We start from the raw sequence: 25,138 nt of genomic DNA, 5'->3' as shown, positions 1-25,138 counted from the left end.
AGGCTAACAGTTAAGGCAAAACATGAGCAACAAAGCCTATTAAGGGGGAAAATATTCAAGAAAAGAAACAAACCCAATAAATCTATAAAAGGGCATACCAAAATAAATGCAATGTAAACACACAAGGCATAAAAAACCATGAGAAAAATTACTACTGCAAAGGACTTCAAGGGGATAGAACAACCTGCTTCACTACCTATTTGTTTCAAAAGTGCTCTCAGAAATTCTTGCAAGCACTAAATTTGGAAAAACATCTAGTATATGGCTAGCAGATATTTTTGGTAAGACAATGCTTCAAAAGAGAGTGAGCATTAATGACCATTCAATCAATAAATTAACCACCATTTGATTCAAGCCGATATGCATCAATCTCTCAGTACTAATTATTTTTTCTTGCTATATACAAATGTGTAGATCTTTCCATGAGAATGTTCAAAAATAATAAAAAAGATTAATGCACATTTAATTCAGATGGTACGTGGCTTGCTTTTCATTGAACAATATCTGTATATATTTAATTCAATAGAACGAGAGGCAAATTCTCTAATTTTTTTGAATAGAAATTATTTACTTCATTGCCTTTTTCTTCAAAGACCAATAAGATTTTAAATTAAAAAGAAATCTTAATTTTGAAAATACATATCAATAGAAGAGTTGAAAAGATTAGAATATCTTCAAATTTTTAGAAAATATCATACTTCCAACTAATACCATGGAATCTAATGAGTCCATTAGTAACGTGGAGGAACTAATAATAATCTAAACAAGCCAGATTACATTCATATCCATATCTAACGAACAGTACGAATAGGGGTACACAAGATATGTATTGTTGAATACTAACATGGCATAAACCAGAGACTATGTCTGCCATTTCTAACGTCGTCCCTAAGATCTTCAACGCCAAATGCTGAACTACACTGTTGTTGTTGATTGAGTGGACCCAATTCCATCTTTTCTTTCTTCTTCATCGGCTACAGCTTCAACCACTTCTTCTGGAGTGTCTGCTACATCTTTCCCTGTTTCGCCATCCTTCATCCGAAGCAATTCCTGAACCACTTTTTTCATTGAAGGCCTCTTCTCCCCATCAATGTTAAGGCACTCCTTCGCTAAGCTCGCCACTCTTCTCATTGACTCCATGTTTTTACCTTCATCCACGTCAAGACTAGGATCTAGGAGCTCCCTGAAGCCTGTCTTGTTTACAGTGGAGAGAAAAAATATAGCCAAGTTGCTCTGGTTCTTCTTCTTTATATACGAATCAGGTTTCGAACCTCTCAAAAGCTACACCAGAACCACTCCAAAGCTGTACGCATCACTTTTCTCAGTTAGCTGAAACGATCGGAAGTATTCAGGATCCAAGTAGCCCATTGTCCCCTGCACAATCTTAGCAATGTTTGTTTGCCCAAGCGGCAGCAGAGAAGACACTCCGAAGTCTCCGACTTTTGGATTATAATCATTGTCCAGCAGAATGTTTGAAGACTTGACATTCCTGTGCACAATCGGCGTTGGTGGTACAGAGTGCAAGTGCGATAAAGCTTCCGCAGTTTCAGTCGCTATGCACAGGCGCTGCTCCCATGGAATTTGCTGCTGCTGCGCCTCTTTCGTTTTACTGTGAAGATGATCGAACAATGTTCCATTGGAAATGTATCCATAAACCAACAGAGGAACCGAAGCTTCCAGGCAGCAGCCCAGTAACTTCACCACGTTTCTGTGATTGATTCGGCTTAACTCAAAAGCTTCAACGATAAACTGATAGAATTCTTTGTAATCAGCTTCCTTGAACTTCTTGATAGCCACAATTCTTTGATCGGTGAGAGTGCCTTTGTAATAGGTGCCGTTCCAGCCGATTCCCACAATCAAATTCGGAGAGAACCTCTTCGTGGCTTTGGAGATCTCGTTCAAGGAGAACAGTTTATGTCCTTCCAGTCCTCCTCGTGATGAAATTAATTCTTCCCACCGATCACCTCCTTTCCTTTCGGAGTTCCTTTCCTTGTCGCGCCTGGATTTCCATAGCATGAAAATCCAGAGGAGGCCTCCGCCGAGTAGCACAGCTACTAGTGTCCCACATACTCCTGCATTTCCCAAATAGAGAACTATATATTATTGTAGGAAATGTAAAACAGACAGGAGCAATATCTTACAGCTGCTTTATGCCGAGAAACAATAGATACCTGCGATGACTGATAAAGTTTGAATGCAATCGGAACCTTTGCATTTCTTGATTTCTGGAGTCGTGCAATGCAAGAGCATTAGAGTAGAATCTAAATTAAAAGGAATTTTAAAAAAATTGCTGCAAACGTAAATAGATCATTTACACCTGTGCATCCCGTGCGGTTGATGTTGTTGGAATATTAATTGCATTTAATTGATTGTCCTTGGAGCCAAACGCCCACCTAAAACTTCTAACGACTTGCACAATGTTTAAAAGATTTAATATGGGTAGGTGAGTTTTAAAATTTGGAAAAGAGTAGGTGAGTTTTAAAATTTGGAAAAGAGGGGGAAATTTTTTGTGGTAGAAGAAAAAGGAATAACTCACTCTCTCATTCAATGAGTTGGAGTTAAAAAGAAGTTGAAGTTCAGCAAAGCAGAGAAGAGAGAAGTTGTAGAGAGAAGGGAAGTGATCAGCAAATCTAGTTTTTGCAGAGATAGAAGGAAGTTTGTGTCATGTTTCTAGTTGCACATGTTTCCTCTGATCATTCTATAAGTTTATTATTTGTTGAGTTCGTCTTGTTGAAGTAGTGATTGCTCCAAGTGTTATTATATGCAACAATTAAAGCTGCAAGTTCAAAGTTTTAAGTTTTTTAATAGTTTGAAGTTTTTAGGGTTATTTTAGAGTTTTCTAGTTGAAGCCGAATGCTCCCAGATTTGTAATAGTTTGAATCAAAGTTAAATAGTAAGCAAGTAGACATACGTGAATCCATTGTCTTTCTTCTATAAATTTCATTTATGAAGTTTATTGTTGAATATATTTGAGCTTTTGGTTCTCTGATTTTAATGGTGATAACATTCACATTGGAAGTTTGTCACTCGGTTTGGTCTTTAATTTGAGTTTTAACTTTATAGTTACTACCGAGTTCACTCGGTACCTTCTTCTATTGAGCTCCACCTTCTAGTGGCTATCGATTTCAGTCAGCATGCACACTACCAAGCTCACTCGACATCTAGTGGCTACCAAGTTGATTTTCATTTGTCGAGTTCACTCGGCACTCTCCTACCACTCGGTTTATTAAAGTGTCGAGCAAAACTAGCACTAGATAATAGTTTGTGCCAAGTGAGAAATTAATGTTGTGATTTTAATTTTTTTTGACATGGTATCAGAGCCTTGAGGCCCCACATCCACAGTGAGTTAGGAAAAAAATTTCAAAGATATTTATCATAGTAGGAGATGCAAGAAAGATATGGTAGTAGCCACCACCCTTCAATGGACAAAATTATGATACATAGGCAAAGAAGATGAAGACCATAATGGTTGCAAATGATTTATGGGAGTTTGTGATTAATGGGTTCAATGATGTGATAGACCCAACTTAGTATACTGTTCTTACCAATAATCAAAAGACTCAGTTGAAAGAGTCAAGAAGGAAGGATGCTAAGGCATTAAGTTTGATTGAAGCAGCAATAACAGAGACAATTTTCTCAAAGATTGGAGTAACAAATTAGGCAAAGGAAGTTTGGGATATCCTTGAGATGAACTTCAAGGGGACTAATGAAATTCGCACAGTAAAGCTACAGAATATAAGGAGGGAATTTGAGAACCTTCAGATGAAAAAAAATGAATTAGTTGTAGACTTCAGTTCAAGGACCTCCAATGTGATTAATCAATTGAAGTCAAATGGAGAAGACTATCAAGAGTAGAGGATAGTGGAAAAGATATTGAGGAGTTTACCTCATAAATATGACAATTTGGTCATGACCATAGAAGAGGCAAAAGACCTCATTGTTTTGACAATGGATGATTTGATGGCTACTCTTCAAACCCATGAGCATAGGATCAATAGAAATACATCTTCTTCTTCTCAAGAGCAAGCATTCAAGACTCAATCAAATCCAAGAGAAAGGGGGAGAGGAAGAAATGGCTTAGGTAGAAACTCTAGAGGCAGAGGCTGAGGTAATGGAGGACAAAAAAATATTGTAGCAAAAAGCTTAGGAAGAGCAGATGGAGCAAGTAGCTCACAAAATACTTCAAGAGCAAGTAAGAAAAACTACAACTCAAATAGGAGTAATGTAGAATGCTAGTACTATCATAAATATGGGCATTATGCAAGTGAATGCTGAAAGAAGTAAAATGATCAGTAAGGACAAGCAAATGTGGTTGATGTGAATATGAGAAGTGGAAACAATGCCACTACCTTCATCATGTGTAATATTGGTAAAGAAGAAAGCCCTGAGGTTTGGTACCTCAACAATGGATGTAGCAACCACATGAGTGGTAATGAAACCTTTTTTTCATTCATTGACAAGAGTTTCAAATCTGAGATTAAAATGGGTAACAATGAAACCCTACTAGCAATGGGCAAAGGATCTATTATGGTTTGCACCAAGCAAGGTGAGAAAAAAGAAATACAAAATGTATATTTTGCCCCTTGTATGAAGCACAATTTGATGAGCATTAGTTAGCTCATTCAAAATGGATACAAAGTGTTGAGGGAGAATGACATGTGTGTCATTCATGAAAAGGATGAGAGCAAGAACTTACTTGCAGCAGTTCAAATGACAAAGAACAGAATGTTTCTTTTGAGGATTGAAACATGTTTCTTATCTCAAGTTAGTGCTACACCTCCTACACAATCAGCTCTAAGGAGTGTGATTGAAGACTCCTCGCGGCTATGGCACTTTAAGTATGGTCATCTAAGCTATGCTGGTTTAAATTTGTTGTCAAATAAAAGAATGGTAGAAAGTTCACCACAACTAGGAAATTCATGTGACAAGTGTGAGGCTTGTATTTTGGGTAAGCAACATAGGCTTCCCTTTCATTCTGAAAATTCTAGGAAGGCTAGATATCCATTAGAGTTAGTGCATACCGACCTAGTCGATAGTGCATACTGACCTAGTCGGTTCTATGCAAGTTACTTCCATTGGGGGGAGTACTTATTTTATGACATTTATTGATGATTTTAGTTGTAGGACATGGGTTTATTTTTTGAAATCTAAATCTGAAGCATTTAATAAGTTTCTTGAGCTCAAAGCCCAAACTAAAAGAGAATGTGGAAACTATATCAAGGTCCTAAGATCAAATAGAGGATAGAAGTATACCTCCAATTCTTTTTGTAAATGTTTGCGAGAAACATGACTTAAAGAAAGAGCTCAAAGCCGGCTATACACCATAGCAAAATGGAGTGGTCGAAAGAAAGAATAGGACCATTATTGAAATGGCAAGGAGCATGATGAAAGAGAAAGGTCTTCCAACTAAATTTTGGGGAGAGGCTATGGCAACTGTAATTTACCTAATTAATAGGTGTCTTACAAAGGCAGTCTGTGATAGAATTCCAATGGAAGCATAGTCACAAGGAAGATGGATAGTTGAACACCTAAGGGTGTTTGGATATGTAGCATATGCACATGTGCCTAAAGAGTAAAGGTAGAAATTGGTTGACAAAGGTGTGAAGTGCATCTTCATAGGGTATAGCTCAGAATCAAAGGCATACAAATTGTATGACCCATTGAACAATAAGATGATTCTCTCAAGAAATGTAGAATTTCTTGAAAATCAGTCATGGTATAGACTGATTGATGAGTCATTGAGCACTTCTATTAAAGTGTCAATTATGAATGAAGAAGATGTTGATGAACAACAAGAAGGGTCAGATAGAAGAAAAGACAAGCAACCTCAATTATTGTTGAGCTCCTCTAAGCATGACCGAGTGTCAGTGACAAGCAACAGTGAAGATTCTAATCCCACACTCTCTTCTTTGTTACCAAGGAAGACCAAGAGTCTTAGAGAGATATACCAAAATGAAAGGTATGAAGATTATGATAAGAGTGTTAATTTTGCATTATTTTCTCATAGTGATCCAATATATATTGAAGAAGCTGTTAAGGAGAAGAAATAGTGTAAAGCCAGGGATGAGGAGATAGATGCTATAAAAAAGAATGAGACATGGGAGCTAATTGATTTGCTTCCCAAGAAGCAAGTGATTGGAGTGAAATGGGTCTACAAGACCAAATGTAATGTTGAAGGCAAGATTGATAGGCATAAGGCAAGGCTGGTAGTCAAGGGCTACAAATTGTAGTATGGTAGAGATTATGGTGAGACATATGCTCCGGTTGCAAGAATGGAAATTGTGCGTGCTATCATAGCAATTGTAGCTCAGCACAAATGGAAGGTATATCAAATGGATGTGAAGTCTACCTTCCTAAATGGTGTATTGAAGGAAGAAGTATATGTGGAGCAGCCACCTGGTTATGAAGTAGCAGGTGAAAAGAAAAAAGCATATAGATTGGAAAGAGCTCTTTATGGGCTCAAGCAAGCTCCATGCACATGGTATAGTAGGATTGACTCATATTTGATGAGCAATGGCTTTAGCAAAAGCAATGGTGAGCCAACTCTCTACATCAAGACAACAAATAGAAATGTATTGATTGTTGTCTTGTATGTAGATGATTTGATTTTTACTGGAAATGAGAAGGCTCTAATTGGTGAGTTCAAAGAGGCCATGAAAAATGAGTTTGAAATGACAAACCTAGGTCTCTTGAAGTACTTTCTAGGCATAGAAGTAAAACAAATGCATTATGGCATTTTCATCTCTTAAGAAAAATATGCAGGACAGATCTTGGAGAGATTCAAACTGCAGAATTGTAAGCTAGCCCCCACACCAAAAATAATTGGTTTGAAGTTGAGGAAGGAAGACTTTAGCAAAAGAATGGATCCAACACTCTACAAGAGTATGGTTGGAAGTTTAATCTATTTGACAGCAACTTGACTAGACTTGATGCATGTAGTAAGTTTGATTTTTAGATTTATGGAAACACCAAAGGATTTTCATTGGCAAGCGGGAAAGAGGATCCTAAGTTATGTGAATGATACCAAGGGTTTTATAATTTTGTATACTACAACAAATAATTTCAAGCTGGTGGGTTATACTGATAGTGATTGGGCCGAAAGTTTAGATGATAGGAAGAGCACTTCCAGATACATGTTCCATATCGGATCAGGTGCAATCTCATAGGCATCTAAGAAGCAATCTATTGTTGCTCAATCTACAACAAAGGCTTAATACATGGCAGCAAATGGAGTAGCATATCAAGCTATTTGGTTAAGAAGGATTTTGACAGATTTGAATGAAAGGTAAGAGAATGGAACTACAATTTATTGTGACAATGTCTCCTCAATTGCATTGTCCAAGAATCCAATATTTAATGGGAGAAGCAAGCATATTGAAATCAGATATCACTTCATCAAAGAGTTGGTGGAGAATGGGGATATCAAAATGGAATTTTGTAAGTCTGAGTAGCATCTAGCAGACATTTTTACCAAGCCATTAGGCATTAGAACTTTTGTACATCTAAGAGAGTGTCTTGGTGTAGTTGATTTGGATTAGCATTGATCCTTGTTTGTTTGGCTCGGGACAAAGGGGGAGTGTTGGAATATTAATTGCATTTAATTGATTGTCCTTAGAGTCAAACGCTCACCTACCACCTCTAACGACCTGCACAACATTTAAAAGATTTAATACGAGTAGGTGAGTTTTAAAATTTGGAAAAGAGGGGGAAATTTTTTGTGGTGGAAGAAAAAGGAATGACTCACTCTCTCATTCGATGAGTTGCAGTTAAAAAGAAGTTGAAGTTTAGCAAAGCAGAGAAGAGAGAAGTTGCATAGAGAATGAAAGTGATCAGCAAATTCAGTTGTTGCAGAGATAGAAGGAAGTTTGTGTCATGTTTCCAGTTGCATGTGTTTCCTTTGATCGTTTTGTAAGTTTATTGTTTGTTGAGTTCATCCTATTGAAGTAGTGATTGCTCCAGGTGTTATTGTATGCAGCCATTAGAGTTGCAAGTTCAATGTTTTCAGTTGTTTAATAGCTTGAAGTTTTTAGGATTATTTTAGGGTTTTCTAGTTGAAGTCGAATGCTCCCAGATTTGTAATAGTTTGAAACAAAGTTAAATAGTAAGCGAGCATATGTGAATCCATTGTATTTTTTCTATAAATTCCATTTGTGAAGTTTATTGTTGAATATATTTAAGCTTTTGGTTCTCTGGTTTTAATGGTGATAACATTCACATTGGAAGTCTGTAACTCAGTTTGGTCTTTAATTTGAGTTTTAACTTTATGGTTACGGCTGAGTTCACTTAGTACCTTCTTCTACTAAGCTCCACTCTCCAGTGGCTACCGAGGTCACTCGGCATCCACACTACCGAGCTCACTTGACATCTAGTGGCTACCGAGTTGTTTTTCATTTTGTCGAATTCACTCAGCACTCTCTTACCACTCAGTTTATTAAAGTGCCTAGCAAAATTGGCACTCGGTAATAGTTTGTGCTGAGTGAGAAATTAATTTTGTGATTTTAAATTTTTTTGACAGATGTATCCATCTCCCAAAGTTACTATTGCACTTGCACAAATATCCCCAGCCTTTATCTTGGGCGGTTGCATTTTGTGCATGCTAGTATGAAATATGGCCCAGTCTAGCCATGGAATAAGTGTTGTTCGGAATAGCCCAGTCGAGCCGCATGGAGTAACTAGCACCTTGGACTTGGAACTTCGATTCGAGATTCGAACTGAAACTGTCTTGGTCAACTATAGCACAAATCGAATAGCTACAGTCAGGTGGGTTCTCTATTATGCTAACGATAATTGTTGTGAAACATCCAGGAATCGGTATCTTTCCACAACTATTGTCTTTGCAGTCCCATGTTTTCACAGTACGTATCTGATTACATGTAGGAGAGGAATGTCCCGTGTAAGCAGCGTTTCCAGTGGCCAAAAATGTGTCAAAGAAAAAATTATTCCACAACCAACAGAAAAGAAGTTATTAGCTTCAAAAATTCTAAATGGCCCTTTATCAGAAAGGTTGAATGCTTTGACATTATTATTGTTGCAGGGCAAGGCATAGGAGGTAGCGGCGTCACCCGGAATGTGGTTGTCAGATATATTTCGGACCTCTACGTCTCCCGTCAGGGTTCTGAGATAGGGGATTCCAGATTCATAAGGAGTCGATTTTCCTCTGTAGGTGATCTCAAAACCAAGAAAGCCACAACTATTTTGGTTCAATTGGAAGGGTTAAGGCAGTGTCAGATTTCCACATGTTTGAGGATCTAGGCGAGAGCAATCATCTTCTTTGAGTGCTACATCTTGACTAGAAAAGTAGAGCAAAATTCAATAAACTACACAAACGATTGTAAGGGTCGTCATGAAGATCTTATTTAGTGTTTCAGGCATGCTCAATATGCAAAAATAAGCTACGATCTCTAGGGCTCTACATATATTCTTATTGTGAATGGAAGCATCGTTCGCATTCGCAACATGGTCCCGTCTCACTTATTTTTTGTAGCGATGCCTATGAAGCCGACAAAATAAGCTTAATTACACATTATTAAATTAATAATCACAATAGAATTATTTCATTTTTTATTATAGAACTTCCTTCAAGATTAAGTTAAAGATATTGAACAAATTGTACCTACAATAATTTCATAGATATTTACATTCAATGGTTTGATTTGATTTTAATCGCTTATTCAAATGTTTATCAATATAATATTTTGAAAATACTATTGAATTCAAATTCTAAAATAGTTTTTAAAATCACAAAGTATTTCTAAGCATATTTACAAACTGTTTTAATTTAAATCATCAAAGTTAACCACATATTGACCATCCATTTGTATTAGAAAAAATTACATATAATATTTTACATTTGACTTGAGTGTAGCAGAGTTTGACGTACAACTAATCACCAATTAACTAAAAATATATAGTTGCATATAATTTTTATGTACCACCCTTATTGCTATCCTATTTTCTTCATTTTTTATGATCACATAATGAGAAATTCTACTTTAGAATCTAAAGGATATGCTAGAAATACCTTTCAGGTAAATTGTTGGGTAATTGAGAAAATAATGTTTCTTACTCAACACAACTTCCCAAGAACACATATCATCTTTGGATTGCTTGTATGAATAAAGTGAATGAAAGTTATTCACTTTCAACTACTTATATTTAGATGTATTTATCAAAGTTCATAATGCATACATCATAACTCATACAAGCTTTAACTATCACAAGCACAATGACTCAATAAAAAATTATACCAAAAGAGAAAGGTCATCCACAAACTTTAGATGTTATATGGGCCAAGAATTTTGGAGTCACTTGTTTGGTAAGATAAAAGGGATGAGTAGATTAATAATACAACAAAAAATTACTTTAAATAAAGTATTTATCTTTTAAATGGGACAATAAGGTGAAATGGGTTGAGGAAGGTCATGCTAGTGGTTTGTGCTAACTTTAATGCATAATATCTAACATGAGGAATGTCGTTAGGAAAGATAAGACCCTAATTATTACTTGTGATACATCATGTGAGTTGGCTAACCATTGTTAGAGTGATGTCTTTAAAATTAATTTGCAATGAGAAACACTTTGTGAGACAAAATATTAGACAAGCAACCTAGCTTAATGCATCTTAAAATGATATGAGGTTATTTAAAATCAATCCAAAATATTTAGACCTTGCATAGAAAGGATCTTGATTAGCTCTAGTATTTTACATGTTGATAGTGTCTCCTCAAATTGCATCTCAATATTCAATTTCAAGATTTCCCATCTTGCCTTTTGGTTATTCCAAATGATATTCTAGAAAAACTTAAGTTTTACCATCTATCCATAGACAAATAGAGTCATTGGTCAAATAACAAGAGTAGGCTAGGGGTTGAATTCTTATACAATTCTAGCTCTACAAAACCAAGGTGGATGAACCTACTCAATATCTGAAGATATAATTTAAATTATGCTAGACATAGTGAATGATTAGTAGATTAATCCCAATGAAAATATAAGAAAGAAGATGAGATAGCTCATAATTTGGTTATGGTCTTCACATTGTTCATTTATCAAATAAACTAGGATCAAACAACTAAAATATAACTAACACTACAATGTGAGTTTAAAAGAGATTATTTAATGAATTTTCTCCCAATCTAGATTAAAAGAAATATCCAATGACAGTGCCAAATCCAAGATCTTTAGAGTCAAACCAAAGGTCATATACACCCTCAACTAATAATTTAACATCAAGTGAAATCATCTTCCATTAAAAATTCTACAAATACCACCATCATATTATACCTTTGTATCCTATTAGCATGTCCATTCTATAGTTAACCATTCAAATTAAATTAATTCATCTTTAAAATAAAAACTAAGAGAGATCAACACAAGCTCATAAAATGCAAACCAAAAAAATCAAATACACCTTATATATTGAATTCATGACAAATGTGTATACAACTTAGAGACAAATAGATACTAATGTTTCCACAACTTCTAAACCTATATTGGTGTTGGAAATGTAATGCAAGCTAGGTGATTGAGAGAGGGGGGGAAGCCAAGGGGGTGAATCAAGAACCACATAAAATTCTTTTACTCAATCCACTTTTTTGTAAGTTGTCTAATCTACTTGCATGCAAGAAACATAAATTAGTAAAGTAGCAACACCACAACACAATATTTGGTAACCTAGAAACCCTCCAAGTAGAAGGTAGAACTGGCATGGGGATGGCACCTAGAATACTTCACCACTACAGTAATAAAGTTGGCCTATTAAGGCTTACAGTTGATCACTTTTTTTGATCTACTCGATTAAGAGTAATAAGTGTTGTTAGGTCCACCTTGTGAAAGGATTTATACAATACAATTAAGTATGTACTCTGTTAGGATTTTCTACAAAGGACTATTAGGTCCACCCGGTTAAAGGATTTGAGATTGATGTACCTATTAGGATGAATCAATGGATTGATCCTAGAAATGAAATTCTAATTGTTGATGAAGATCCTTTGAAGTAAATTGATCACTTGACTATGATAGATGAGTCTCTTCCTTTCCTTGTGTTGCTTATAGTTGTTAAGGTTTTAGCTTCTTTTGGATTGATTTTAACGTGAGATACCTTGTTGATGGTAAATCATCCTTAAGATAATATCTTATATAAATAATATATATTATATATAATATATTATTATATAATAATTTAAAAATATATTACATATATGGCTATTTATATTACTATTATATTAATATGTTAACTAGAGATGTTTAACCATAGAGACATGTCTTCTCCTCTCATATTTATAAGCCTTCATTTTTATTTGGAACACATCTATAACAATGACAATGACATTTCTAGAAAATTATTCTAGTTAATCAACATCTTATTAGAGTGAGCTACAAATGTAATAAAATAATTAAATACATTGGAATCAAGATTAAAGAATTATTACATAGGCATCAAAGAAAATAATGTGGCCATTGAGAGGAGTATTCATTGGTGAAGATATCCAAAGGGGGTCTGCAATTACTATGTAATGAAAGCAAACTCAATTCTTCTACAGTTAAGGTAGTTTAAATGGTTACATAAACCTAAGTTCCTTAGTCTAAAAAATTACTATGGACATAAAGGGGCTTGATGGTGCATCTAGAGCAATATCATTTTAAATTTTATCAATAAGAGTTGCCGCTGAAAAGAATATATATTCATTGATCATGGGATATTTAGCATGATTATTTTTGTTTACTAAATCTTGTTATAGTCCATTTATCCTATTTTGTGTCATTGACTTGTCTCCAAGAAAAGAAGAAAAAAGAAAAACTATCAACGAGAATGTTGATGTGTACCATTTCCTACTCGTCTTGTGACTAATATATTCAAGTGTGAATTACATGGAAAATAAAGAGAGTGCCATCGATTTCTTAGCAAAGGTGTCCAACCTTGAAGAAGGCATTTGGTAGAAGACAAATTATTTGAAAGTGAAGTTCCAATGAGATTAAGTGTAGTGACAACAATCAAATAATTGCAAGAGACTCCATTCAAACTACAGGGGTTCTTCATCAAAAGTAATCTAATCTGTCAAATTATTACCTCCACCAATTCAATCACTCTCTTTTATGTGGAAAAGATTTTTGTCATCTTTTGAGATGTAGTTACAGCAAAAATTGAGAAGTGGAAGCATGCAATTGCTTAAGAAATATGAACAATGAAAATAGTCATGTATGAAACTTCAAACTCTATCTCGACAATAATGTTATGGACATGAAATTTATGTTGGATTAAATCACAAATTTAGAGAAAATGTAACCACAAATTTGGAGGATGAGTGAGAATAACTCATTTTCTAAATTTCAATTGTGATCTTGCCTTGCTCAGAATATTGACTTTTATGTATCAAGGCTCTCATGGAGCATTTTCTATAAACTTATAAGGCTTTCAAAAGCTCTTGAATATGGAGCATCGAAGCTTTCAATGACTCTTGAGTCTCGAATGCGAACTTTTTCAAATACTCTTAAATTCCCATACCCATTGCTTCCAAAGTTGCAAATGGCGATTTGGTTAACAAAATTATGCTCTTCTACAGGGCTCAATTGATGTAGGAGCATCCTTGGTAGATGTGTTATCCTACTCATTTGTGTTCATTTTGCCAGTTGTTTCCGAGTTGCAGTCATTGCTGAGTTGCAGAAATTGCCAAGTGCTGGTAATTTTGCAGTATAAGTTGAGTTGATGTTATCCCATGTCATACTAACATTTGAAGTTGTGTTTTATCCCATCTCACTTTGCAATGTGTGCCAAGTTCCACAATGTGTATCGAGTGTTCCTATTGATGTTGAGTGTCAGCATTTTTTTGGCAAGTTTTTTGTGTTTTGGATCTTAATGGGAGCCGACTTGCGAGATTAATTATGATTGTGACTTTTATGATAAGATCTTGTTTAGGGATGTGTACAAACCATTTTAGGGTCAGCCTTTCTGTTATGTAATGTTCTAGAATCTTCTATAAGCTATTTTGGCAAGTATAAATAGGGTGTTTAGGCTTAGAGTTAGAGGGGATTGTGGGAGTAAAACTTAGAGATTTTGGACGACTAAGAAAGTCTATTGCATATGTGTCTGGAAGTGCGAATTTGAAGCTAGATCATGGATCTTCAATGTATTTTTGTATCTAGTCATAACCTAGAAAGCCTACAATTGGGTATGTATGTCGATTATTTGATGAATCAATAAGGAATCATGTTCTCTCTTTGTGGTGTTGTTCTCTTTGTGTGTTTGTTTCCATTGTGTTAACTCTGCAAGTTTGGTTTAGATTGTTGGGTGTCCCATTGGCCCTAGTTCTGCTCGCCCTCCTTGCATCAAGTGGTATCAGAGCTTAAGGTACATCCTTGTGGAGAGTAGATTGTGTAGAACCCTGATTCAAATTTAGTTGTAGGGTTGCAAATCTACGGATTTGAACTATAACTTGTAGAGGGTTAAGATCTTGTAGGAACTTGATTTCTAAAGATGGTTTGTGGTAGAGAAAATGCTAATAATGTCATATTGGATACATTGAGACAAATAGCAGCTAGATTAGATGCTGTGGAGATAGCCCAGAGGAGAGGAGCACATCTTGATGATGTGACTGATGATGAAGTGGTAGCACCAAACCCTAATCCAGAACCTGAAGAAGATCAAGATGAGGAAAGATTGTTGAGAGTATTGTCTAGGGCACATTCGAAGCTTGTTGTAGAAGTTGTTCCTTATGATGGAAAACTAAACACCAATGTTGTGTTGGATTGGATCTCTTATATGGAGAAGTTCTTTGAGTATGAAAACACTTCTAATAATAAGAAAGTGAAACTTGCAATTACTAGGCTAAAAGGTCATTCTTCACTATGGTAGGAGCATTTGCAAACTGATAGACAAAGGAGAGGAAAGGAGAATATCAAAACTTGGGTGAAGCTAGTGAATAAGGTAAAGAACAAATTCCTTCCTATTGAGTACCAAGTTAGCTTGCTGAGAAAGATGCAAAATTTGAGACAAAGAGACATGACTATGAAAGAGTATACTAAGGAATTTTATAGATTGGACATCAGATATGGACATGTGGATGATGATGTTGAGAAAATTGTAAGATATCTAAATGGATTGAGATCTGGAGTTCAGGATGAGATAAGTTTTGTGAAATTGGGAAGTGTGAACTTTCGATCAAAGGTAGTAATGGCCGAGTAGCAGAAGCTGGTAATGACCAAGTGACAACAAAAACTACTTATATTGACCAAATGCCAAAAGAAACTACGGAGTTGTTGAATGAGTATAAGGATATTGTTGTTGAGGATATTCCTGATGGTATAGAACATTCATCCCATTTTTTGATATGATCAAGGTCACATTGACCAAGCATTTCAAGAGCATTCAAGTTCTCAACACTAGTAAGCCCCATTTGATATAGCAACTCCCATTCAATCATTTCATTTGTATGTCTCACATCCTCTTCACACTCAACCTCTATATCTATCACGCAGTCCACATGCCAAACATGGTAGTTAGTTAATTTCATCTGTTTCCAATTTACAACAATGTCATCTTTAATAAGACCAATATCTATAGAGATGTTTTTAGTAGTTCGCCCACTTTGCTCTATAGAGATGCTACAGTAATGCTTGTATAGAAGTTTGATTTATTTTCCGTTGAAAACTCTCTCATTTCTTACCGCCACACAACTACGTCGTGAGCAATGGATATTTTCGTATCCACCTTATGCATCTCCATTGCTACCGTACTACATTTTTCAGTACCATATATCTTCCCGCTTTTCCGTTTCGCCACTATGGAAGTCGAAGTCAATTATGTCGTCTGGCGAGATTTGACAGTCAATTTAGTAATGTAATCGCTTTAATGTGGGCCCTTCACTCTAGAAAACAATGAGAAACTCTGCGTAAAGAAACATAGAATCCATTTGATGTGGGTCCTCTGTCGGGAAAAAAACTAGAAACTCTGTATAAAGCAAAATTTTAAAGGAATCGCTTTAGCATGGGCCATTCAGTCGGGAAAAAAGTTAGAAACTCTGTATAAAGTTTATGCTTTCCGATTCATTTAGAAAATAGGTTGAAAAATGTGAATAAAGTTAAAACAAGATTCCTGCCAAAAGAGAAAAGACTTGACTTCGACATAATAAACTTTATGGAAACAGACAGCAATTTGTTTTCCGCTCCCGTGGAATGAGCATTTTTTGTTGTTTTAGCTCATAAAATCCTTCAACACACTGTGTGACTGCATATTAAGCTTATCTCTAATGTAGAATGATTCATGTCTCTTTTCATGAGCATCCCATTCTGAATGAATGGCACAGTGAGTTATTCTATATGATAGTTTTGACTTTGAATATTTGGCTAAGAAGGTTATTAAAGGAGCACTTTCTTGCTAATCAATCGTTAGAACACTGTTAATAGATATTCATTCTTTTGTAGATTTTGTTCTGAAGTCTATCATCTTTATTAGTGATACGTCATTATGGAAAGCTATATTATATTTTGATGTATCAAACACGCAATACAATTTAAGGATGACATTCTCTTCACTATCCTCTTGGGCTGGTTTTATATCTGAAGCATTTAGGTTTGCATTTTCGTGCACTTAACAACGTGGCAAAATATGATGATGTGACTGCAAGACTTGATATTAATATAACAATAACATCATATTGTTATAGGTCTACGATGGTCATAAGATATATGTAAGATTGCAAGGTTTAGCATTAGTATAACATCATATTGTTATAGGTTTACGATGGTCATAACATAATAGTAAACACTGTGAATTCTAGTTAAACAACACTAGTACATAAACACAATGTCTTTTAATTAAGATCTATTATGATATTGGTGGTCCCAGATCATTTAGATAGCATGACATTCAAAATTTCTCTCATGATATAACCAATATACTTCATGTTACACTATCTTTGGAAACATACTTTTTTATCAAGGATATAATAGTTTCTAATTGCTAGCATCACATTACAATAGGTACACATGCTATTTGTGGAGCACATATTGCTAGAATGGTAATACCAAAAATACCCTTTTAAATAAATATTACTAGTTTGCAATGGAAAATGATGCATTATAGTGTGTTAAAATGTCCCTTATATGTAACTAACATGGAAATATCATTCATACACCTTTGTAGGAATTCCCACCCATCACAACTTCATGGCCTTTTGTCAATTGGATCAATACGTGGTTAGAAAGATTAACCCTTCATCATCCAATGATCATGCAATGCCACCATAACCTATATAAATATATAAATTCATCCTTTTTCATATCATTATTCATTAGGAAATATCTTTTGTCATCATCACAAATAATGAAAAACCTTTGAAAATGTTAACATTTTTTTACTTTGTAAATAAATATATATTTGACATCATTGGTCCACCCTCATTGCTCTAAAGATAATAGCCACACTAGAAAAGAAATCATTTTTGACAATTGTCAAATTTTTTTGTTGATACTAGCCATGACTAACATTTTCACCTTAATATTTCCCTTTTGTAATACTAGACTATCATCCATACACCTAGTAATAGTACTCCTTGTTTCCTACATAGTCTTTAGTACCAAACAAATATTGTCAATTAGTGTAAAAATCTCTTCATTACACATTATTTTAAGCACTTCATTGATGATGAATACAAGTTTTGTTGTTTGCATCTATTTGATCTCCTTTATAAGTAGAATCACATCTATTTTAACCATTTATAGATATATTAATTTTTTATCTAAATAATATATTCTAACAAACCTTAGCCACAAAGTTCCCAAGTCCTTTTTGTAAATGAGAATTAAAAGAATATTTGGGAATGAGAATAGAATGGAAAACTTGAGCCTAATTAGCTCATTTTTTTTATGTCATTGCTACTACACACAGTCAAAGTGCATATAATTTCTTGCATGAGTAGGAAGATCTTAAGATGAAAAACTTGAAATTGCCCATATGAAATAGTTAATGAATAGATTTACAAAATTAATCCTTTTCAAAAGTCTAAAAGATCTAGAACAAAAAGTTGAACCTAAGGAATAGATGCTTCAACTTCAGCTTCCTCTTAACCTACAATAGAATCACCAATGATATAGTTAGAGGCAACAAAACTTAGCTCTTTGGAAGGCTTCTTTGGTCTAACTTTTGAGTGATTTTTGTTTTTTTTCAGTAGACACTCGATTAATCTTTTTTTTCAACCAATTTTCTGTCATCTTCAAAACACCTGTCATTTGAGAATATAAATCGTCTTCTTCTCTCTTGTTCCAATCTAGTTCAAGGATAGGGAGACACTTGATTTGTTCAATATACAAGGGATCAACCACCTCCTCATTATCATCTTCCTCTACCCAATTGGTGTCAAGATTAATTTTGAATCTTGTATTTGGCCTATGATCATTCTTGATCATAATATTTTTCTTACTTCAAACTCATCAGAGCAATTGACCCATTAATCTTCTAAGTGAGAAACATGTTTGAGGGAGGATGCATGTTTGAGGTTTTCTTTGGCAAAACCTATGTAATAAAAGTTTCTTCTAGTAAAGTAGGGCTTGAGGTATAGATTAGATATCACCTACTTTGTCAAAATAGCTTGTTTAATGTTGGAACATATCTGTAGTGCCAATCTCTATAGGAAATGGAAAAGTATGAGTCCTCTTAATATTTTCAGATAAATTTGTAACATTGATGAGCTACCTACATATTTTTGAAAGGATGACATTATCTAGAGGCAATAGCAAGGCAACTTCAAAGGTTCATTAATGAAACCTCTGACTCTGATATAAGTGAATCTAGGAAACTAAATATAATAACAATCATAAATCTTAATAGCATGCATAGATTCTTCAAAGAGACTACAATTCTCTTGACCTCAAAGCTCAAAAACTAGTTTCCCTAGAAACACATCATTAATTCTCTGGAATTCTTTATAGGGTTCCTTAGCTTATAGGTTTCTATAGTACTGGTAAATACTCATGTTATATGTCCAAATCCCATGTGGGAGACCTTCCCATTCTTTAGAAATAGCTAGGATGTAAACCAAAAAGGAAGACATGAAGAATAGGCCAAAGTTATTCAAAACAACAAGGCATGTGTGCAACCCTTCAACTATCAAGTCTAACTAGTCAATGAATTTCTCTTCTTCAACAATTTTTTGAATGAACAAATACATCCAATGATCCTAGTGAAAGGCATGCTCATTTCCTTGTACTTTATTGAGCAGAAAAACTATGTCAATGATTTCCTTAATAAAATGCTTTAAATTGTCAGTGGTTTGGGTAACCTTGAGCCTCCTAATGTTGGTCTTACAAGCTAGGTTTGTGCTACAATAGAGTCATAATCCTTCTTTTTTTTTTCCATACAAGTGTCTAACCTCCTCAAATGTTCATTGCTAATAAGGTTCTTTATGAGGTATTCTTAAGGATGAGCTAACTACAACCCTATCAATTCTGGCCAAAAATTCACCTATGACCTTCCTAATACATTTGGTCAGAGGTTCACAATGATTCACACACTCAACAATCAATTATGGGAATCCTATGGTAGTCGGGAATGTTGCAACTTATATGAAACTACTACTAGTGAGCTTCTGGTATATGGGTTCACATTGTACATTCTTATCTCTTTATACTAGTTTGGTCAAGTCCACATTAACTAGGAAAGTATCCTGAATCTTCAATAAGGGGCTCAACAAGTAGGGTTTCTTAGGCTGACGAAGCTTGGGCTAAAAGAGAGGAATGGTTGTTTTAACAAAGGATTGCAAACTTAAATTTTGAAAAGAAAGCTAACATAAACCATGAGCAAGAAAATAAAATATACAAAGAAGGTTGAATAATGCACTCAATAGTTTCTACAAAGCCAAGCACTCCAAATCTATTCTTACTAGCTTGATGTTTTGGGCTCTGACAAGGTAAGATAAGCAATTAAACTAGAAAAGGGGAGAATTTAAGGAGTGAGATTTTGGAAAATCATGGATAGCATGAAGTGTGTGAAATCATTAATATCAGTGTGTGTATTTATTTGACAAGACTTCTCAACTATTTTTAATTAATTGTCCTTGTCAAATCAGCATGCAATCTTACTTCTAATGATGTCAGTTGATCATTACTTTTACTTTCCCAAAAATAACTTGTACTTTGACACATGCTACTTACCTATCACGTTTATTGTCTTTTACATCTCTGGCTCCTAACAAGAATGTGGGACCACGTTTTTAGAAAAGCATGCTTGTTTTACTTAAAAAATCCCTATTAGAAGAAAACAAGAGAAAACCATTATAAAATGGGGAAATGAAGTTGAAGTTGAAGTGGCACTTTCTTGTTCCAACTTTAGCTTCCTCCTTGCACAAGACATGTTAGGTTGATAGGTAAATCAAAAGAAGGATTTTTCACTTTCGCAAATAATACCAGCTTGAAGTTGAAGTTGAAGTAAAGGTTAACGATGGTTCAAGTTCAAGTTGAACTTGGTAAATCTTGGGTATTAGTAACAACAGTGGTGAGACAAATATGGGGATAACAAATTGGATGAAAATAACCCAAAAGAATTCCCAAACAAAACAAACCTATACTAACACATTATCATTTAGTCATCTTAATGATATATACCTACATTTTAATTTATCTCTAAACCTAGGATACATGTGTCCATTCTTTTCTATTGTAGGTTATATTTTCTTAAGAGCAAGCATCATCCTCACATCCACTTTAATTGTCAAAATGTAATAATATTCTATTTATTGTTACTTTTAGATTTTATTTCTATTTATTTTAAATATACTATTTTACCTTCTCAAGGTTACAATAATCATTCATAGCATTTTTTGATTTGACTAGTAAGAATTGCAATAAATTTATTGATTTATCATGTTTCATATGTAGGTTTGATCTATTCATACATACCAAGTGCCATTGTAATCTTGTTGACTTAATGTGATGAATGTATCTCCCTTCTCTCGCTCATTCCCATACCATTACCTATCTTCCATTCCCTTGCTTTATTTTCATCCCTACTTGATTCCAATCACCTATTTAATTGATTCTCATCCATCCATTCTTCATCTCTCCTCCCATTATCATTCTTCTACTATACTTGTATTATGACATGTTAGCAAGATCAATTATTTACATGCGAGTATTTCATCATTGAGCATTTACATCTATTGCATAGATATTCTATTGTACTTCTATATCATCATACATGAAGTCTAAATTTGTAGCATTGAAAGATCTACTGTTCATTATTGGTTCACACTTTGTCATTATGAAATAATAATATACAAAAGAAAAACAGTTATAATTAATTATTTTTAAATTGAAAGATATTCAATTTTAGAAACTTAAGTTGTAATGTAAAATCAAATTATTAATAGAGAACCAAATTATAATTACCTATATGAGAAAAAGATTAGCTTATGATGTAAAGAATGACAATGCTTAATTATTGTATTCTACAACATTCATATAGCATAATGCTGAAGTATTAATTACTATGTTAATACATGATTCAATCATTGACAAATAGAAGATATTGGAAGTTCCAATGCTCAAATAAAAGTCTAAAACAAAATTAAAGGACAGTTAATGCATCCAAACATTCATTTCATAGTTAAATTTTATTTCTTCAAATTTCTGTGTTTATTTTTATTTTTCTTCTTACTTTTTTTCCCATCAACCAATAAACTCTTCAATAATTTTTTTTTCTAAAATTTAAAAAATATATTAATTTTTTTTAATTATATAACAAACTCAACATTACAAAAAAATATTTTATTTCTATTGATTGAAAACAATATAATAGTTAAATGTAATATACAACAAACTCTGAATGCAATAGTACATTGCCTAAAACAAGTACAATAATAATTCTTAATTGTATTGAAATAATTACATCAATATTCCTGCATATCAGGAATTAAGAAATCCATAGAAAACTTGAAAAGGCTCCAATTTAATATAACTGAATATAGTAGGCGGCATGAATTACACCCAAAACAATATAATACTCACAAACCTCTAACAGTAATAGTTATAGATGGATTATTGGCTTTGATTTTTTCCCAATATTCTCCGCCCTTCTTCAGTATCTCCGACCATCCATTCGTCTCTGAACATCCATAATTGAGCTCCTTGAGTCTTTTTAACTTCTCTAATCCGTTGGGCACTTTCTTCAAATTGGGACAATCCCATAAAACCAACTCCTCAAGACAAGCCATCGCCCGCTCCGCCAATTCCGGCAGCACCTCCAGCTTCTCGAATCCCCAAATTGTGAAGTAACGGAGGTGTGGAAATCCTCCGGAGCTTCCGAATTCCTTTGGCAATTCACTGCAACTCTCATTCCCACACAATGACAAGCTCACCAGATTTGACATTCTATGCAAATCCGGATACTCGCTACATTCGCACCAAGTTAAACTCAATTCCTTCAGATTCACTAACCCACATATCCAGCTTGGTATTGCAAAGCACTCCAGCGTAAGACTTTCCAGATATTTCATTGCTTTCATTTTATCTGGAAACAGAGGAAGATCTGGTCCAGCACCAACCTTACATGCGATTCTGAGACGACGCATCCTCACCAGCTCTGCAAGCATCCCTCCTTCTATTTTCTTCAGCTCCCTCTCATCATTTACATTGAACTGTAGCTCCTGAAGCTCAGTCATCTTCGCCAAATCCTCTAAAGACATGAATTCATTATCGTGTTCCATGGACAGCTCCAACATGCTCGAGCGCAGTGTTCTCAAAGAGGCCAAACTGGATAATCCTTTTGGCATGCGATTAACACTCTCGCATTCTAAATGCTGAAGACTTGTGAGTTCACTTACCCATGCAGGCAACTGCTTACTTGTCGATCTAGGCATTGCAAGAAACAAGAGAGATTTCAGAAACCTCACACACTCTGGCACCTCCTCCATCAATGTATCCCTCAGGTTTAGGACCTTAAGAAGCTTCATCTTTCCCACCGACGCGGGCAATGCGGAGATGTTCGTGGAGCTCAAATCCAGAACGCGCAGTCCTCTCATGGCGGTGAAAAAGTTAGCGGGGATGCTTCTGATCTCCTTATTCTGGGACAGCGAGAGTGTACGGAGGCAAACGGGACGGCTCTGTGAGATAGCATTATCATTCACATCTTTCTTGGCCAGTAAGATCCGGCACGACGTCCCAGTTTCTGCAATGGCACCTTCAACAGAAAATGAACATTTGTTTTCTCTAGATATTTTTATGGCCAATTCTTGCAACACATCGTGAATTTTGCAAATTTTGGTCAATTTGTAACATATAGTTGAATGTAACACAGTCATCCTCCGATCTTCCCGGAATTGAATCAGACACAGATCAACAAGTTCATAGAAACAATGCCAAGCCATCTCCCACTGGTCCTCTCCAGCCGGAACGAGCCCCTCTCCAATCCATAGACTAATGAGGTACTCACAGTCTATGTCTGTGTCCTCGGGGAAGAAAGAAAGATAAGCAAAGCATTCTTTCAGATGTGCTGGCAGAGAATCGTAAATCAATTTTAAGATATCCTTGGCAGGGTCACGATTGGGAATACGACTAACTGTCCTCTGCAGCTGACGGAATTTCGACTCCCAGTCGTTGACATGCCTGTTGTTAGCCAGAGATGCTGCTAGCGTTTTGATGACAAGAGGTAAGTTTCCACAATGTTGTACGATCTTCCTGCCCTCCTCTTCCACATCTGACGGCGCTCTGTTGCCGCCCTCACAATCAGGGAATGCATAGGCACAGAACAGCCTCCAGCTGTCTTCATCTGACAGATTTTCCATCTTGTAAACTCGGGCCTTTGAACTCTCAGCAACCTCCATATTTCTCGTGCTAATCACAAGATTAGAAGATCTATCAGCTGGGAAACCGAGCTTGTCAATCAGATTATCTTCAGAGGAGAGCGTCCATACATCATCCAGCACAATAAGAGATTGTTTCCCTTTCAGACGGCCATGAATCAGCTCAGCCGCTCTCCCTTCACTTACTTTCTCAACCTCTTTTTCCAAACCTATGTGGGAGGCTATATCATTTTGCAAATCCTTGACACAATAAGATTTAGAGATAGATAGCCAAATAGAATACTCAAACCTGGATTTTGCTTTGTCGTAGAAATTCTGGAGAAGAAATGTCTTCCCCAGGCCGCCCATACCAACGACGGCTATAATCGGAGTTTGTGGGCTTTCTAACAACCTCATCAGGTGTTCAACTTTGGAATCTATCCCTACTGGATGGGCATCTCTGGGCAGCAGACTAGATGTTTTCCCCTTCGCTGATCCACTCGTTGATGCCACTGCTGCTGCAGGAGACGCTATGGTCTTGTATGTTTTCAGCTGCTCTCCCTCTTTAACAACGGAGCTCAATCGGGCTTTCACCTTTTTTATTCTTCGTCCCATTCTAAGGCGAAAAATCAATTGACTATAACTCAGAGTGCATGACTGAGAGATATTACCGTACTTGAATTCAAAGGCACATTCTTCACGAATGTCCTCTGCCTGCCAAGCAAGGTCACGGACTTTCTTCAGCCAATTGATCACAGACGACTTCTTCTGTTCGCTGGGCTCTTCATCAGCTTCTTTCAAAAAGCAATTGATTTGCTCGATTGTGTTCTCCAGCTCTTCAAATTCTTCTCTAAAGTTCATCACCAAAGTTATCTGATTAGTGACTTGTTGAACAAACATCTCGCGGACTCTTCTAACTACAGGATCTGCAAGCACGGAATCCATCTTTTTAAGATTTCAAGCTCACAAATCTGCGTCTTAAGTAAGCGCTGCAGGCCGAACTCAGAGACAATATAATAGCTGAAATGAAACTCAAAACCTTCGATGCTGTGATTGTGTATAATACCGGTAACGAGACTATCAAATTGATTATTAACAATTAAAGTAGATGCGCAGACGGTAGACTACAATAATGAAAATATCACCTTTATCTGGATCCCAGAGTACGTATGCCAATTACATACATAAATGTAAATTATGTATAAATATTTGAACATTCATGGTCAACTAAATTTTAGAATCAAACAAGCATAGCAATTTTTTTAAAATAATATTATAATTAGTCCATGTAGTTAAGGAGGAGACTTATGTGTTTACCTTTACTAAACATACATATTAATTCAGAGTTTGGAAACGGTGTCTTGTCTTTT

The 25,138-nt window shown here is 35.3% G+C and overlaps 1 protein-coding gene and 1 pseudogene across 1 annotated transcript; both read right to left on the bottom strand.

The window, feature by feature from the left end:
- Positions 1 to 839: 839 nt before the first annotated feature.
- Positions 840 to 11,308, bottom strand: LOC149563840 (wall-associated receptor kinase-like 8; annotated as a pseudogene).
- A 10,665-nt stretch (positions 11,309 to 21,973) lies between these two features.
- On the bottom strand, positions 21,974 to 24,786 carry LOC149563839 (putative disease resistance protein At1g50180). Its single transcript, XM_089826967.1, has one exon. It carries the CDS (start codon positions 24,711 to 24,713, stop codon positions 21,993 to 21,995), a length of 2,721 nt encoding a protein of 906 aa, XP_089683093.1. The 5' UTR covers positions 24,714 to 24,786; the 3' UTR covers positions 21,974 to 21,992.
- Between the last annotated feature and the right edge of the window lie 352 nt (positions 24,787 to 25,138).

This window comes from Cupressus sempervirens, chromosome 4, assembly GCF_028749045.1.
Source record: "Cupressus sempervirens isolate cs-2001-9-10 chromosome 4, ASM2874904v1, whole genome shotgun sequence".
Taxonomy (NCBI): Eukaryota; Viridiplantae; Streptophyta; class Pinopsida; order Cupressales; family Cupressaceae; genus Cupressus; species Cupressus sempervirens.
The sequence above is the reverse complement of the archived record's forward strand: the minus strand, read 5'-3'. Positions and strand labels throughout refer to the sequence as shown.